The sequence below is a fragment of the Palaemon carinicauda genome, chromosome 24, assembly GCF_036898095.1.
Source record: "Palaemon carinicauda isolate YSFRI2023 chromosome 24, ASM3689809v2, whole genome shotgun sequence".
Taxonomy (NCBI): Eukaryota; Metazoa; Arthropoda; class Malacostraca; order Decapoda; family Palaemonidae; genus Palaemon; species Palaemon carinicauda.
Genome location: NC_090748.1, coordinates 12,486,369 through 12,503,636, shown reverse-complemented (window position 1 = coordinate 12,503,636; position 17,268 = coordinate 12,486,369). Strand labels below are relative to the sequence as shown.

Below are 17,268 nucleotides of genomic sequence, written 5' to 3'. Positions count from 1 at the left end.
ACAGGAGCCCGAAGGCTTGGGTCATGAGAGCCCGAAGGCTTAGCGTAACCATCACAAGAACCCAAAGGAACCGCAAGAGAAGCACGCCCAGTGTAACAAGGGGAACGTCTAGCAGATTCCTCCAGAGGGGGAGGGAAGTCAGCTCTGGTACAAAGACTACACACAGGCCTGATCTCGCTTAAGAGATGAAAGTTCTCCCCAAGGAGAACTGCGCCTAGGACCGTGCTTTCCCCAAGATCTAGGGGGAGAAGCGTAGGCGTAATTCACAAGATGGACACGAATTACCCTCTCTTGCGTACGAGAAAGATGTTCTCCCATAAGGAGGAACATGCCTAAGACTTTGCTCTCCCACCGCCCTTGGGGGAGAAACATAGTCTTCAACGTCAGCCACAGGAGACCAAAAGTCTGACTGAGGGGCAGCACCAACTGCGTCCAAGGGGGAAGGCTCCCCCTCCAAGGAAGTTGATTGATTGATTGATTTGAAGTTCTCTGGCATCCTGACATCGAAGGTCATTGACGCCAATATCGTTTATTATAAATAAAGATTAAAAGAATATTCAATTAAAACCAGAAAAGTAAATATGTTATAAAAGTTAAATAGCATTAAGAAGACCTGCTTCTGATATAAATTTAAAAATGCCACTAGCATTGTACGAGACATCATGACCAAGGATCTTGGCAAGGATGAACCGGCCATCTTTGACTCCGAGGAAGACCTCGAAGGCGAAGAATTTCGCTTACCCTTCTTTTTCCTAAGCCCAAACATCTCCCACTTGTAGGCAGACCACTCCCGAAACTCATTACTCGTGTTGTCCTGATCATACCGATGGTCCCAGCAAGCCGGACACAGTCGGTGGAGGTGCGTCTCAAGGGCGAGCATGAAGGTATCACAGGAGTGGCCTTCGGGACCAGGACAGGTACCCATGGGACAAAAGGGTACACACACTCTGAAAAAAAATAGCATAAAAGTATTATAAATATGGGTAGTCTTGGCAGGAGAGAGAGGCAACGTCCATCCTCTACCAAGCCAGAGAGCAAAGCGGGATAATGAGCGTTAACCTTGTTTTAACAAGATAATGAGAGGAATAAAATGACAAAGCATTTCTGGCATACTCAAGCCAAGGTTATTGCCACCAACCACCAGATTGTCTCAATATGTAGCCTATTGATAGGGAAAAAAAATAGGAAATTTTGGATTTTCAGATAAACAAATATAATCCCAGCTTTGTGAGAGAAGCAGAATGAACATCAGGGTAACTTCATAGTAATTATATACATATACAAATAGTTGTGGCAACTTTCACATTGTCCATCCTACAGGAGTAAAATTGTAATTGCCATTGACCATAGGAGAGGTAGTTCAGTATCTATTTGGGGGTTTTCTTCCCACCAAGGGGGTCCACAATTCTTAATTAGGAAGTTATATTAGCAAACATTAGTATCAGATTTTATACACATTTTTCAAATTCAAATTGTTTATGGTAAGCTATTGGTTTATCAACACTCATTCCAATTCAAGTATTCATTACTCATAATCTACATATGTCAACTTACATTACAGTTCTTGAACAATAAGAAGTAAACATATTACTCTTACTTTACAGTGAGTGAGGATGAGAGCAGCAGCAGTAGCAGAGATTTGGACGGAGACTTAGTAATGCCTCCTCATCCTCACGATGAGACTGTTGGAATAGATTGGGATAGTCCTCCTGGACAACGCCACTTGCAGCATATGGCTGCTATGGCAGCTTCATCTCCTCCAGGAAGAAATCCAGCTTATGAACATTTTGCTGATGATGATGATGATGGTGGTGATGGACCAATTAGTGTAAGCGCAACTAATGAAAATGTAATGTTTGGTCGACGTGGTATTCTAGATCCCTCTCCAGTTCAAACAACGACAGAACTTTAAATATTATCAAAACTTGAAAATATTTGTGAAATGCTAATAATTTTTGAAACACTTCCCAATGCAATTTTTTCAAATTAATTTTTTTCTTGCAACTTTTACATAAAATTCATGAGAAGCATATACTTGAATATTATTGTTTAAATATATGTGTAATTGTAATGCCTCAAATTCTTATATTTGTTTTTAATCTGTAAATGTTACAGTATTGCAACTCTTGTTTGGCCTAATAAACTATGCCATTTGTAATAACAGGCCTTATATATTAATGCCCTGGTGGCAAAACAAGGCTTTTATTCAGCATTACTAAATAAGCATTGGTCTGTTTCTGTTTAATATTAACTAGCCATTGAAAGACCTGGCACTGAAACAATATTAACTCTCATTAATAGGCAATTTGCTACTGCATGAGGTAATAAATTATTTAAATTCTATTGCCATAACTTAAGGATAAGCCTAGGAGAAACAGTCACTCCTTGAAATGTAAGAAAATACTTGCACAGCAAGCCTCAATTTGCCATGGTGCTTACCCAGGTAGATGAAGAGTTAATTCATTATTAGCAGGACAATTTGCTCATTCAGTCTGTTTAGCTGCTAATAAACTTGTGCTCAGGAAGTGAAGGGAACCAATATCTTTAGAACCTAACCACTATCCTGAAGTAAGGGATACCACAATTATGTACATAATTATTATTTTATAATTACTTTTCTCCATCTTTAATGAAATTCAAATTCTAATGTATAAAATAACTGATTGTATACTGTATATGCATTTAATAACTTTGTAAATAATACCCATATAGTATATATATAAAAATATTAACATCACAGGACAGTTAACAAGATTCCATAAAAAGAGGAGAACTACAATTTACATGAAAATCCTTTAACCTTGAAATAAATTTTAAATATTTCAAGAGCAGTCTTAGTAGTTTTCTGATTACTTAATATTTTACTTGTCAGGTGGCAACAGTTGTTACTTACAACTGGTGTTTCTAAGTTTGGGTGGCAAGTTGTGATAGCGAGATTTTAAAGTTAAGTAATTCTTATTGTATTGTGCCGATTATCAATCTTGTGTTTGTTTTTTTACCTAAAAGAACATATTAACAGGAAAAATGAAATTAAGGATTTAATAAGGTTTCATATGTTAAAAACACATAAGGCTACTGGTAATTTTTAAGAACTTTTTGTTTTGTTCTTACTAGGTATATAAATTTTTCATAAGTGTTGTAAGACTTATTTTGTTATTCTTAAATGAAGTAATTCAAAAGAATAAATACCTATTAGATTTTAATTTGAGCTTTGGCGATTATCATCAGCCGCAGATAGGGCTATCCTAAACTATTTTTCTCTGAATTATTACTAATTTAATTTCATTACGTAACAAAAAATATATTATATCTTACTATTATATAGTATGTTTTATAATTCTACATGATAACAGCCATAGTATAAATTTCTAGAGCTTTAATAAAATTATAATTTTATTTGTAACTTCATATATGATAAAAATCTTATCACAAATGGAGTTTCATGAAGGTATATATATTTGAGGTAAAATTGTAAATATTTTGTTAATTTATTCTTTTCATAATGCCATATTGGTAATTATTTCTCAGAAAGTCAGTAAGGTGATTTCATTATCCCCATGTTGGCTGTACAGTGGTACAGTAAAGGTTAGCTAAAGAAATAAACTTATGAAGATACAGTATTTGTATAGCCATTTATGTACCTTACTGCAGTACAGTATTAGAAGGATCCTTATTCCATGCAAAGTCTTACATACTGTGGTGTAGTTTAATTTTACCAGAAAGGGAGCAGAAAACTTTGTGGTTCCTGTTATGCTGAATGTGTTTTACAGCTGTCGTGGATTTTCAAATGCGTTGTTGATGAAATACTGTAATGTCCTCTTGTTAATATGCACTGTAAATGTATATTCACTTACTGTAACACGGTGTGCCATTAATATTTTCATATTTTGTAAAGCACATCCATCCAAACTGTTTATATTGTTCATTTTTTAATAAAAAGAAAATAAGCATCCATTGTTTTTCTTAAAGATAAGGTTTAGGCAATGAAATTATACACTTGATTCAAATAATGTGTGAAAGATGGCAATTCCAACAACATATTTACAAGACAAGAATCTTACAATTAATATTCTGTCTGTAGTTAATTGACTTTTAAAAGCCCTATACAATAATCTTATCAAGGATGAAATTTGTTTATACTACTGTATATTGAACTTTACAAACTTCCAAGTCATTATGGCTCGCTTCACACGAGTGGTTTAGAAATCAATATAGAACAACTAGGCCCTTCGCATGCTGCGGGAAATAACCGTGCGGCAGAATTACAGGACGGTAGTGATTTCCAAACCGCATGCACTGCTAAACCGTGCGGGCAGTGGTTCAGCTGTTGCAGAGGGTAGGCGTTTCTCTTCTGTTATTTTTCAGTGATTAATATGACAAATTCGGAGATAATTTGTATTTTTCCTAACCATACAAACCTTAGCTATTTACACATACTTGCCCGCCAGCACTGTCCCCTGTGAAGTCCTACCTCTAAGGGAAGTGAACCAGTTCACTTCGCTTAGAGGTAGGACTTCACAGGGGACAGGGCTGGCGGGCAAGTATGTGTAAATAGCTAAGGTTTGTATAGTTAGGAAAAATACAAATTATCTCCGAATTTGTCATTTGTTCCGTAACCGAAATACAAACCACGCTATTTAATTAGGGTGACTTAACCCTTAGGTAGGGTGGTAAGTCCCAGCCTTACTGGCTTCGGCTTTGCCCGGAGACTCAAAATCCGAGTGTGTAGCACTTTTGATAAGGAGTCCCTGCACCACGCAAGTTCCTTGCTCCGCAAGGAACGTGCGGCCTACATAGGCCTGTGAGTGAAGGAAAGATGTGTGACCCGTCCTAGGAAGTCAACCTGAAGTCCTTAGATGGAGCTCTAGGCTAGGACGTTCCCAATACCACCTCGTCAGGGTATGGGGATGTGACAGTATTAGCTTAATACTAGGAACACAAGGAATCATGGTTTACCTGCAGTGGTTTGAGGTCAGCTGTGCAGAGAACCCAGGATGCTGCTTTCCCAAAGAGAGGGGAAGATGAAGAAAAGAATAAGGGCCAGACAAACCTTTTCATTCATGCAGACTAAGACCAGGTAACACTGCCCTCAACCTTCTGCTACTTATCCATTAAGGAGCCTGAGGTTCTAAACCAGCTGTTGTGCAGCCACCACAGGGTCGATAAATATCGAGGCTCCTGTGGGTCATGTCTTGCAGGTAGTGGGCTGTAAAGGTCGTCTGACGCTTCCACACCCCAGCCTGAAGAACCTGCGTCACTGAAAAATTCTTCTTGAAGGCCAGGGATGTAGGTACGCCCCTGACATGTGCTCTAGGGTGTCATGACGGAGGAGGGTCTGGATTCAGGGACAGATGGATCACCCTGCGAATCCATGCCGAGATGGTGTTCTTGGTGACCCTCCTCTTAGTCCTCCCAGTGCTAACAAACAATGCCTGCACCTGAGGACGGACTGCAGCTGTTCTTTTGAGATATAACCTCAGACTCCTTACTGGACACAGTAGGAGATGGTCTGGGTCATCTGTTACAGAACGAAGACTCGAAATTTGGAAGGAGTCGAACCGAGGGTCCGGCACCCCCGGATTCTGAGTCTTGGCAATAAACTCAGGGACAAAGCTGAACATTACCTCCCCCCATCCCCTTGAATGGGCGATGTCATATGAGAGACCATGAAGTTCACCGACTCGCTTGGCCGATGCCAGAGCTAGTAGGAACACCGTCTTCCAAGTTAGGTGGCGATCTGAAGCCTGGCGTAATGGTTCATAGGGAGGTCTCTTAGGAGACCTGAGAACTCGAACCACGTTCCATGGAGGAGGTCTCACTTCCGACTGAGGGCAGGCAAGTTCATAACTTCGTATGAGTAGGGAAAGTTCCAGCGAGGAAGAAATGTCCATTCCTTTGAGCCTGAAGGCTAGACTTAAGGCTGAGCGATAGCCTTTCACTGCCGAGACTGAAAGGCGCATTTCTTCCCGCAAATACATGAGGAACTCCGCTATTGCTGGAATAGTGGCATCGAGTGGCGAAATACCCCTTCTACGACACCAACCACAGAAGACTTTCCACTTTGCCTGGTAGACAGATGCGGATGATTTTCGCAGATGTCCAGACATCCTAATCGCAATTTGCTGCGAAAAACCTCTCTCAGCGAGGAGATGCTGGACATTCTCCAGGCGTGAAGTCGTAGCGAAGCTACGGCTTTGTGGAAGATGTTGGCATGTGGTTGTCTGAGTAGATCATGTCGTGGAGGGAGTTCTCTCGGAAGTTCCGTTAGGAGTTGCAGAAGGTCCGGAAACCATTCCGCGTGATGCCATAGCGGAGCTATGAGGGTCATTGAAAGATTGACCGATATTCTGGTCTTGTTGCGCACCCTCCTCATCAGACAGAACGGGGGAAAGGCGTACACGTCGATGTTGTCCCACCATTGTTGGAAGGCATCTTGCCAGAGCGCCTTAGAATCCGGGACTGGGGAGCAGTATAGTGGAAGCTAGAAGTTCAAGCTATCGCGAACAGATCAACAGTCGGGGAACCCCATAAAGTCAGGACTTTGTTGGCTACTAGATGATCCAAAGACCACTCGGTACTCACTATCTGAGACGCTCTGCTCAGATTGTCGGCGAGCACATTCCTCTTGCCTGGAATGAAACGTGCCGATAGTGGAATCGAGTGGACTTCAGTCCATCTCAATATCTCTACTGCAAAATGGGATAGCTGCTTCGAAAAAGCACCTCCTTGCTTGTTGATGTAAGCCACTACTGTGGTGTTGTTGCTCATCACCACCACAGAGTGACCTGCCAGGTATTGTTGGAACTGCTGAAGGGCCAAGAAAACGGCCTTCATCTCTAAAAGATCTATATGGAGGCACTTTTCTGAATCTGACCACAGGCCTGAGGTCTTGTGGTGTAGAACGTGGGCTCCCCACCCTTTCTTTGAAGTGTCCGAAAACAGCATCAAATCCGGGGAGAGGACGAGAAGATTCACTCCTCTTCGTAGGTTCTTGTCTGTCCCCCACCACTGGAGGTCCGTCCGTTCCGCAGGTCCCATAGGGATCATGACGTCCGGGGAATCGCAACCTTGATTCCACCGGGACTTGAGTCGCCACTGGAGGGATCTCATTCTGAGGTGACCGTTGGGAACTAGACGAGCCAAAGATGAGAGGTGACCGAGAAGACGTAACCATGATTGGGCTGGAAGCTCTTCTCGTCTGAGAAAAGGGCTTGCGACCTTCCTCAGCCTTGCTATCCTGTCGTCTGATGGGAAGGCTTTGTGGAGATTGGTGTTTATAATCATGCCTAGGTATACCAGTCTTTGAGTGGGAAGCAGAGAGGACTACTCGAGAATTACCATGATCCCCAGATCCTGGCAAAGTCCCAGAAGTTTGTCTCGGTGTTAAAGAAGGGATGACTCCGAGTCTGCTAAGATCAGCCAGTCGTCCAGATAACGGAGGAAACGGATGCCGATCCTGTGTGCCCACGACGATATTAGGGTGAACACTCTGGTGAAAACCTGTAGTGTTGTGGAGAGACCGAAACACAGCACCTTGAACTGGTATTCCTTGTTGTCTAGGCTGAATCTTAAGTACTTCCTTGAAGACGGATGGAATGGGATCTGGAAGTATGCGTCCTTCAGATTCAGTGTACACATGAAGTCTTGAGGTCTCACTGCAAGTCTGACCGTGTCTGCGGTCTCCATGCTGAACGGAGTTTGCTTGACAAACTTGTTCAGAGCCGAGAGGTCGATGACTGCTCTCCAGCCTCCAGATGCCTTTTTTACAAGAAAGAGTCGACTGAAGAAGCCTGGGGACCCGTCGAGGACCTCCTGGAGAGCGCCATTCTTCAATATGGTCTGGACTTCGGCCCGAAGGGCCTGCCCCCATGCTGATCCCATGGCAAGGGAGCTTAATGACACTGGATTCGTCGTTAGGGGAGGTGGAGACGTTGTGAACGGGACGCGATATCCCTGACTGATTACGGAAATCGTCCAGGAATCGGCCCCGAGTTGCTGCCACCTATCTGCGCAACTTTGAAAGCATCCCCCCCACTGGTGGACATGCAGGGGGACTGCCAATCCTAGCGTTTGCGGCCTCGGCTGCTCCCTCTAAGATTCTTCCCTTCTCTGGAGGGCTTCTTGCCTTTCCTGTCCTTAACAGGAAAGGGCTTACACACCACTGTCTTCGCTGCCATTGTCGGTTTCGTGGTCTTGGTAGGACTGGGGTGCTGGAGGCTTATAGTGCTTGGATGTCAAAGCCCTATGTAGGAGGGAGTCCTGGTGGGATTTCCTCCACCTCTCAGCAGCATGCTCCACGTCCTTAGGCTCAAACAGGTTCGTTCCCATCACGAAAGAATGTCTGAGCCTACTTATCTCGGTGCTAGGGACCTTCTGATGGAACCTCTCAGACACCGCATCCCGACGTTTCAGGATGGGGTTTGCCCACAAGTTCGAGACTTGATGGGCCAGAAACTCGATTGTGCGAGTGCCTGAGAGTAGAAAGGTCTCCATAGCTTTCCTGGTACGTTCTTTGGATAAATCCTCCGAACGTATCACGATACCTAAGGTCCCTAACCAGATATCCAGCCATGAAGTGGCCTGCATGGCACACTTCGCAGCCTTCTCCTGATTAAGGATTTCAGTCGCCGAGAATGAGACCTGCCGGTTGGAGAGCCTCTCAAGAGGGACTTTCCTGGTAAGCTCTTCCAAAGAATGGTGAAGGGGAAGAGCTAAACAAGGCTCCTCTACGATCTCGAAGTACCTCCTCTGCTGCACGCGAGGAGGTGGGAGAAGCTTGTTGCCGGCACTGGATCGGCTGGAGGAGGCTAGCTCAGAGAGCTGGACTGCGATCTTGTCCCTGGAACTCTTAACCCCTTGAGACCAGGGCAAAGCTGCACTGGCCTTAGGAGGGTTTTTGAGTCCCAAAAACTCTGTCCAAGACTGTGTCTTTGCCCTCTCGAGGAGGAATCTCTGGGTCAGCAAACCCATTGAGAGTCCTCATAGGAGTCAGAGCCTGCCAAAATGCATGTTCTGACTCCTGCTCCTCTCCTCCGGATGGATGGACTAGCAGCGAAGTCTCCTGTCCCCAAAGGCTCTTCTTGGGGAGACTCGCGGACGTTCTCCGAGTGACTGGCTGGCTCCGTTCTAAGTCTTGACGAGGACTTCGGTACTGTCTTGGAGTCCTTCGACTCCCTCCTGGGAGGGATGCAGGACTCCAACAATGCCAGAGGTAGGCTCTTCTCCGTCCCTACCCGAGAAGACTTTCCAGCGCGAGGTGGGGTTTCCCTCATTGGTGCGATGGGGGAACGTCTCACCTCACGTGACTCCCGAGGACGGGTAATCCTCGTCCGAAGGGGAGGGAGAAAAAGTCTGGGGGGGAAGGGGGCCTGCCTCGAAGGCTTACGAGGAGACAGCTTAGTCCTCGGAGAAGTTACCGCGTCCGAAATTCCTCTTTTTCTCTTCAGGGGAGTAGACGCAGCCAAGGATTTGTGGCCCAATTCAGAGAGAACAGGCTTGACAGCCTGCGTGACCGCTCTGATCAGTGCCCCAAACCAAGGCTGCTGGCTGATGGCTGCGCTATCAGACATTCCCTCTGGAGGGACAGAGATCGACCAATCCCTGGGAGGAGTTTCCATAAGGGGCTTCGCCGTCCCTGGACCTTTCTGGAACCTTCCCCCTACCGGCGAGCGCGCTTGCGGGGGGGGGGGGGGGGGGCAATGCGGCGATGGCGACCTTGGGGAATACCTGGGGTCGCGCGAGGGCGCGCACGGGCAAGCGATGGCGCGTAGGAGCGTGCGCAGGAAGCTGTTTGCGCGCTCGCGCGCGCAGGATCAGGATGAAGAGCCCGTGCGGACGAGAGATCGTGTGCCCCAGAAGATGTCGTCGGGCGCGCGCAGGAGAGATATCCCTTGCGAACGGGTGCGCAGCTGGAACCTGTGCTCGTTAGCGCGCCTCTTGTGGGCGCACATCAGGCTGGCGATGCGTTACTGCTGTAGAAATGGGCGTGGGCGCTCATAGGTGAATGTGCACGAATGCGCGCTGGCGAGGGATGGCGCGCAGGCGAAAGCAGACGGCGCATTGGCGAGCGCTGGCAAGTAGGGGAAGTCCTAAGCTTCCTTACCGCACCCAGATCTGAGGATCATGGGCGTCCAGGAGATCGTTGGCGCGGAGGAGAGCACTGGCACATTGGTGAATCCTGGCGCACAGAAGAGCGCTGGCACGCAGTAGGTTCAAGGCGCACAGTGGCGCGCTGGCGAGCAGGTGAGCGCTGTAGCGCTTTATCAGGAACTTCGGCAGCAGGTGAGCGCTGGCACGTTATCTCAGGAACGGCAGCAGCAGGTGAGCGCTGGCGCGCTACCTCCGAAACCTCAATGAGGTCAGGAGAACGTTGGCGCGCATGCTTGGCATGGCGCGCAAGGGACATGTGCGCTAATTGGCGTGTACACCCTTGTTGCCCCGAAGGGACCGGTGCCTGACTATGAAAGACAGGTTTGGTTGGTGCATAAAGCGCATAAGCAGCCAGGAACGGCGACAGCAGGTCAGCAGGTCTGACGGGTGGAAGGTCGGCGTGCCCTTTGTAAGGACGACCTTCCACCGAAGGGGATCGCGAACGATCCGCAGAGGTCCAGGGTAGTAGCAGGAACAATCGGAGATCGATGACGAGGCTCCTCTGCGGCGGACTGCAACGATGATGATGAACTGAAGAGGCGCCTCTTCACCGTCTTATAAGGTGAAGGAAGGCCTGTCCGGCAAAGAGGAAGGCGAGCCTTACGACGTACAGTATACGTCCTCTGGGGGCCGTTGGGTCAGCAAGCTGACCTTCAGCAGTCCTCCGAAGAGGAGTCTCTGTGAGTGAACTCCCCCGAGGGAGAGAATCACCGGCAGGAGAGACTGTTGGACTTAGTTTCTCCTTCGTAGGTTGTGCAGGATCGGAAGAAACTAAGCCTTCAGCTACTGCGAGTTGAGAAGTTGCAGAGGTATTAGGAGATACCGCATTGGATACCTCTGACACCACAACGTCGACAATAGACAGAGGATCAACCTCTGCCAAAGTTGGCGATTGCTTTACAGCGGCACCCAACCGGATAATGTCAATCAAAGCTTCCTTGGAGGGCGAACCCTCGAGCCCCAAGGAAGACCAAAGCTGGAATAAATCAGTTACATTAACATTTAAATCATCCCCCAGGGGAAGAGGTGGAGCAGCCTCACTAGGGGAGTCAACGCCATCTCTTGAACCCCAAGGTCGGGAAACAGAACCACGGTCTACGCTACCACTTGACCTTCTCTCGAAAGAAACTGATCAAGTGGGAGCTTCGGAGGAGGTTTGGGCAACGGAAGAAGAGTCCCTGGGATTTTCTCCTTTCAAAGAAATCTTCAAAGGAGAAATATCCCGCCTGGACTTCTTCTTTCGTCGCCGAGAAAACCTCTCCCACTGAGAGGTAGACCACTCCCTGCACTCACCACACTTATTACTACTATCACACCGTTGGCCCCTACAGTAAGAACAAAGGGTGTGAGGGTCCGTTTCGACCGCCGACATAAATGTACCATAAGGGCAGTCGGGTAATCCAGGACATTTGCGCATGTTCGCAGAGGCCAACTTCATACACAGACCTGTAGGAGAGAAAGCAAAAAGACATTAATGGCTGTCAGAAGGCGAGGATGAGAGCGGACACGTTCGACTACCACCCGAGCCGAGAGGAAAGTGAGCTCAAGCACAAGTGTGTGTGAGGGGGGGGGGGGGGTAGCAAGCTACCCTCCCTACCTCCCCGCTAACTAGCAGTGGGGCAGTGAACCCTTGTTAAAATTCTAATGGCTCGTCATTTCAGCTACGCCGAAAGTAATAACCCCTATTAAATAGCGTGGTTTGTATGTCAGTTATGGAACAACTGCATAGTTAACTGGGAAAAAATAAAATTAATTATTTAACAGAAAAATTCCCAAAGGAGGAACTCCAAAGAGGAACCCCGAGGGAACAAAATAAAAATAAGTATTGCGTCCTCCCTTCCCCAGTCGACATCCACGGGAGAAGGGAGGAGCGGAGTAACTGTAATAAAAACAGAATTACAATTATTTAAGTCAGCTAAGAATATTCACTAATAGTGAGAACCACTGATCCTCCGAAGGGAAATGTTCCACACGGAGAAAAGCTGAAAAGTTAAAATGACAAATTCGTAGATAATTTGTATCTTTCCTAACCATACAAACCTTAGCTATTTAATTAGGGTATTACTTTCGGTGTAGCTGAAATGACGAGCCATTAGATTTTTAACGAGGGTTTACTACCCCCTCGCTAGTTAGCGAGGGTGTAGGGGAGGGGTAGTTAGCTACCCCTCCCCCCCTCACACACAGGTGAGTAGCTCACTTTGCTTAGAGGTAGGACTTCCCGGGGGACAGGGCTGGCGGGCAAGTTTGATTAAATAGCTAAGGTTTGTATGGTTAGGAAAAATACAAATTATCTACGAATTTGTCATTTGGTCCGTAACCGAAATACAAACCATGCTATTTAATTAGGGTGACTTAACCCTTAGGTAGGGTGGTAAGTCCCAGCCGTACTGCCTTTGGCTTTTGCCCGGGGACTCAGTATCTGAGTGTGTTAGAACTCAAGATAAGGGGTCCCTGCACCTCGCAAGTGCCTTGCTCTGCAAGGACCGCGGCCTACGTAAGCTAGTGTGTGAAGGAGTGAAGTGTGACTTGTCCTAGGAAGTTGACCTGGAGTCCTTTAGATGGAAATCTAGGTTAGGACGATCCCAATACCACCTCATGAGGGTATGGGGACGTGACAGTATTAACTTAATACTAGGAACACAAGGAAACATGGTTTACCTGCAGTGGTTTGAGGTCAGCTGTGCAGAGAACCCAGGATGCTGCTTTCCCCAAGAGAGTGGAGAATGAAGAAAAGAATAAGGGCCAGGCATACTGTACCTTTTTATTCATGCAGACAAAAACCGGGTAACAATGCCCTCAACCTTCTGCTACTTGTCCATTAAGGAGCCTGAGATTTAAACCAGCTGTTGTGCAGCCACCACAGGGCCGATAGAGAACTTATCGAGCCTCCTGTGGGTCACGTCTTGCAGGTAGTGGGCTGTGAAGGTCGTTTGACGCTTCCAAACCCCTGCTTGTAGAACCTACGTCACAGAGTAATTTCTCTTGAATGCCAGGGCGTAGAAATTCCCCTGACATCATGTGCCCTAGGGCGACATGACGGAGGAGGGTCAGGATTCAGGGACACATGGATCACCCTACGAATCCATGCTGAGATGGTATTCTTGGTAATCCTCCTCTTAGTCCTCCCAGTGCTCACAAACAATGCCTGCACTTGGGGACGGACTGCAGCCGTTCTTTTGAGATATAGCCTCAGACTCCTTACTGGGCACAGTAGGAGATGGTCTAGGTCATCTGTTACAGAACGGAGACTCGAAATCCGGAAGGAGTCGAACCGGGGGTCCGGAACTCCTGGATTCTGAGTCTTAGCTACAAACTCAGGGACGAATCTGAACGTTACCTCCCCCCATCCCCTTGAATGGGCGATGTATGGGCGATGTCATACGAGAGACCATAAAGTTCGCTGACTCGCTTGGCCGAGGCTAGAGCAAGCAGGAACACCGTCTTCCAAGTCAGGTGGCAATCATAAGCCTGGCGTAATGGTTCGAAAGGAGGTCTCTTAAGAGAGCTGAGGTCTCTTAAGAGAGCTGAGGACTCGAACCACGTTCCATGAAGGAGGTCTCACTTCCGACTGGGGGCAGGTAAATTCATAACTTCGTATGAGGAGAGACAGTTCCAGCGAAGAGGAAATGTCCATTCCTTTGAGCCTGAAGGCAAGACTTAAGGCTGAGCAATAGCCTTTCACTGCCGAGACTGAAAGGCGCATTTCTTCCCTCAAATACACGAGAAACTCCGCTATTGCTGGAATAGTGGCATTGAGTGGGGAGATACCCCTTCCACGACACCAACCACAGAAGACTCTCCACTTTGCCTGGTAGACCCCTGCGGATGACTTTCGCAGGTGTCGAGACATCCTTTCCGCAACTTGTTGCGAAAATCCTCTCTCTGTGAGGAGACGCTGGATAGTCTCCAGGCGTGAAGTCGTAGAGATGCTACGGCTTTGTGGAAGATTTTGGCATGTGGTTGTCTGAGTAGCTCGTGTCGAGGAGGAAGTTCTCTCGGGAGTTCCGTCAGGAGCTGCAGAAGGTCCGGGAACCACTCTGTGTGATGCCATGGCGGAGCTATTAAGGTCATCGAAAGGTTGACCGATATTCTGGTCTTGTTAAGTACCCTTCTCATCAGACAGAATGGGGGAAAGGCGTAGAAGTCGATGTTTTCCCACCGCTGTTGAAAGGCATCTTGCCAGAGTGCCTTGGGGTCTGGGACTGGGGAGCAGTACAGCGGGAGCTTGAAGTTCAAGGCTATCGCGAACAGATCCACCGTCGGGAACCCCACAAAGTCAGGACTTTTTTGGCTATAGACGATCCAAAGACCACTCGGTACTCACTATCTGAGATGCCCTGCTCAGACTGTCGGCGAGCACATTCCTCTTGCCTGGAATGAAGCGAGCTGATAGTGGAATCGAGTGGACTTTGATCCATCTCAGTATCTCTACTGCAAGATGGGATAGCTGCTCTGAAAAGGTACCTCCCTGCTTGTTGATGTAAGCCAATACCGTGGTGTTGTCGCTCATCACCACCACGGAGTGACATGCCAGGTATTGTTGGAACTGCTGAAGTGCCAGATACACGGCCTTCATTTCTAGCAGGTTTACGTGGAGGCACTTTTCTAATTCTGACCATAGGCCTGAGGTCCTGTGGTTCAGAACGTGGGGCCCCCACCCTTTTTTTGAGGCGTCCGAAAACAGCATCAAATCCGGAGGGAGGACGAGAAGATCCACTCCCTTTCGTAGGTTTTCCTCTGTCAACCACCACTGAAGATCCGTCCATTCCGCAGGACCCATTGGGACCAAGATGTCCAGGGAATCGTGTCCTTGATTCCACCGGGACTTGAGTCACCATTGCAGGGATCTCATCCTGAGGCGACCATTTGGAACTAGACGGGCCAGAGAAGAAAGGTGACCGAGGAGACGTAACCACGATTGGGCTGGGAGTTCTTCTCGTCTGAGGAAAGGAACTGTGACCCTCCTCAGCCTTGCTATCCTGTCGTCTGATGGGAAGGCTTTGTGGAGATTGGTGTCCAAGATCTTGCCTAGATATACCAGTCGTTGAGTTGGAAGCAGAGAAGACTTTTCGAGATTTACCATGATCCCTAGATCTTGGCAAAGTCCCAGAAGCTTGTCTCGGTGTCGAAGAAGGGTCGACTCCGAGTCTGCCAGGATCAGCCAGTCGTCCAGATAGCGGAGGAGACGGATGCCAATCCTGTGTGCCCACGAAGAAATCAGTGTGAACATCCTGGTGAATACCTGAGGTGCTGTGGAGAGACCGAAACACAGCACCTTGAACTGGTAGATCTTGTTGTCTAGGCTGAATCTTAAGTACTTCCTTGAAGACGGATGGACTGGGATCTGGAAGTACGCGTCCTTCAGGTCCAGTGTACACATGAAGTCTTGTGGTCTCACCGCAAGTCTGACCGTGTCCGCCGTCTCCATGCTGAACGGGGTTTGTTTGACAAACCTGTTCAGGGCTGAGAGGTCGATGACTGGTCTCCAGCCTCCAGACGCCTTCTTTACAAGAAAGAGTCGACTGAAGCTGCCTGGGGAACCGTCGACAACCTCCTGGAGAGCGCCCTTCTTTAACATGGTCTGGACTTCTGCCCATAGGGCTTGGCCCCTTGCTGATCCCATGGCAAAGGAGCTCAACGACACTGGATCCGCTGTCAGGGGAAGTATAGATGTTATGAACGGGACGCGATATCCCTGACCGATTACGGAAATCGTCCAGGAATCGGCCCCGAGTTGCTGCCACCTGTCTGCGCAACTTTGAAGGCATCCCCCTACTGGTGGACATGCAGGGGGACTGCCAATCCTAGCGCTTGCGGCCTTGGCCGGTTTCGTTGTCTTGGACGGGCGAGGTTGTTGAGGTGCCGGAGGTTTATAGGGCTTTGATGTAAGAGCCCTATGAAGGAGGGAGTCCTGGTTGGATTTCCTCCACCTCTCGGCTGCCTGTTCCAAGTCTTTAAGCTCGAACAGGTTCCTTCCTAGAAGGGAAGAATGTCCGAGCCTGCTGACCTCGACGGCTGGGACCTTCGCGTGGAACCTCTCTGCCACCGCATCATGACGTTTCAGGATTGAGTTGGCCCACAAGTTCGAGACTTGGTGGGCCAGAAACTCAATGGTGCGGGTGCCCGAGAGGAGGAAGGTCTCTAGGGCCTTCCTGGTGCTCTCCTTAGACAAATCTTCAGATCGCAACAGGATGCCAAGAGATCCCAGCCAGAAGTCAAGCCACGAAGTAGCCTGCATGGCACACTTCGTGACCTTCTCCTGGCTTATGATCTCAGTCGCCGAAAAAGACACTTGCCGGCTAGAGTGTCTCTTAAGAGTAACTCCCTTGGTAAGCTCTTCCACAGTGGTGCAGGGGAAGAGCTAAACAAGCCTCCTCCGTGATCTTGAAGTACCTCCTCTGTTGGACGCGAGGAGGCGGGAGGAGTTTGTTGCCAGCCGTGGAACGGCGGGAGGAGTTTGTTGCCAGCCGTGGAACGGCGGGAGGAGTTTGTTGCCAGCCGTGGAACGGCGGGAGGAGTTTGTTGCCAGCCGTGGAACGGCGGGAGGAGTTTGTTGCCAGCCGTGGAACGGCGGGAGGAGTTTGTTGCCAGCCGTGGAACGGCGGGAGGTGTTTGTTGCCAGCCGTGGAATGGCGAGCTCGGAGAGCTGGCCCTCGACCTTATCCCTGGCACTCTTCACCCCTTGGGACCAGGGCAAAGCTGCACTGGCCTTAGCGGGTTTCTGAGTGCCAAAGACTCGGTCCAGGACAGTGTCCTTGCCCTCGCGAGGAGAAATCTCAGGATCGGGAATCCTGTTGATATGCCTCATCAGGGTCAGGACTTGCCAGAAGGCATGCTCTGACTCTTGTGGCTCCCATCCTGGAGAACTGGCAGCGAAGTCTCCCGTCCCCACAGGCTCTTCTTGGGGGGACTCATGGACGTTCTCCGCGGGTCTTGTGGGTTCTGGACGGATCCTTGAGGATGACTTGGGGACTATCATGGAATCATTGGGTTCCCTCCTGGGAGGAATACAGGACTCCAACAATGACGTCTGAGGGCTCTTCTCTGCTCCAACCTGGGACGATTCTCCAGCGCGAGGTGGGGTTTCTCCCATTGGTGCGATGGGAGAACGCCTCACCT

The 17,268-nt window shown here is 48.4% G+C and overlaps 1 protein-coding gene across 1 annotated transcript in view; it reads left to right on the top strand.

Moving 5' to 3' along the window:
- The window catches only part of LOC137618086 (cadherin-99C-like), a 271,312-nt gene extending 267,364 nt beyond the window's left edge, over window positions 1-3,948 (top strand). Inside the window, exon 32 of the mRNA XM_068348061.1 lies at window positions 1,605-3,948. Within this exon, the coding sequence (XP_068204162.1) occupies window positions 1,605-1,912 (308 nt within the window). The 3' untranslated portion in view covers window positions 1,913-3,948. The remainder of the gene's footprint in view (window positions 1-1,604) is intronic.
- Window positions 3,949-17,268: the final 13,320 nt, after the last annotated feature.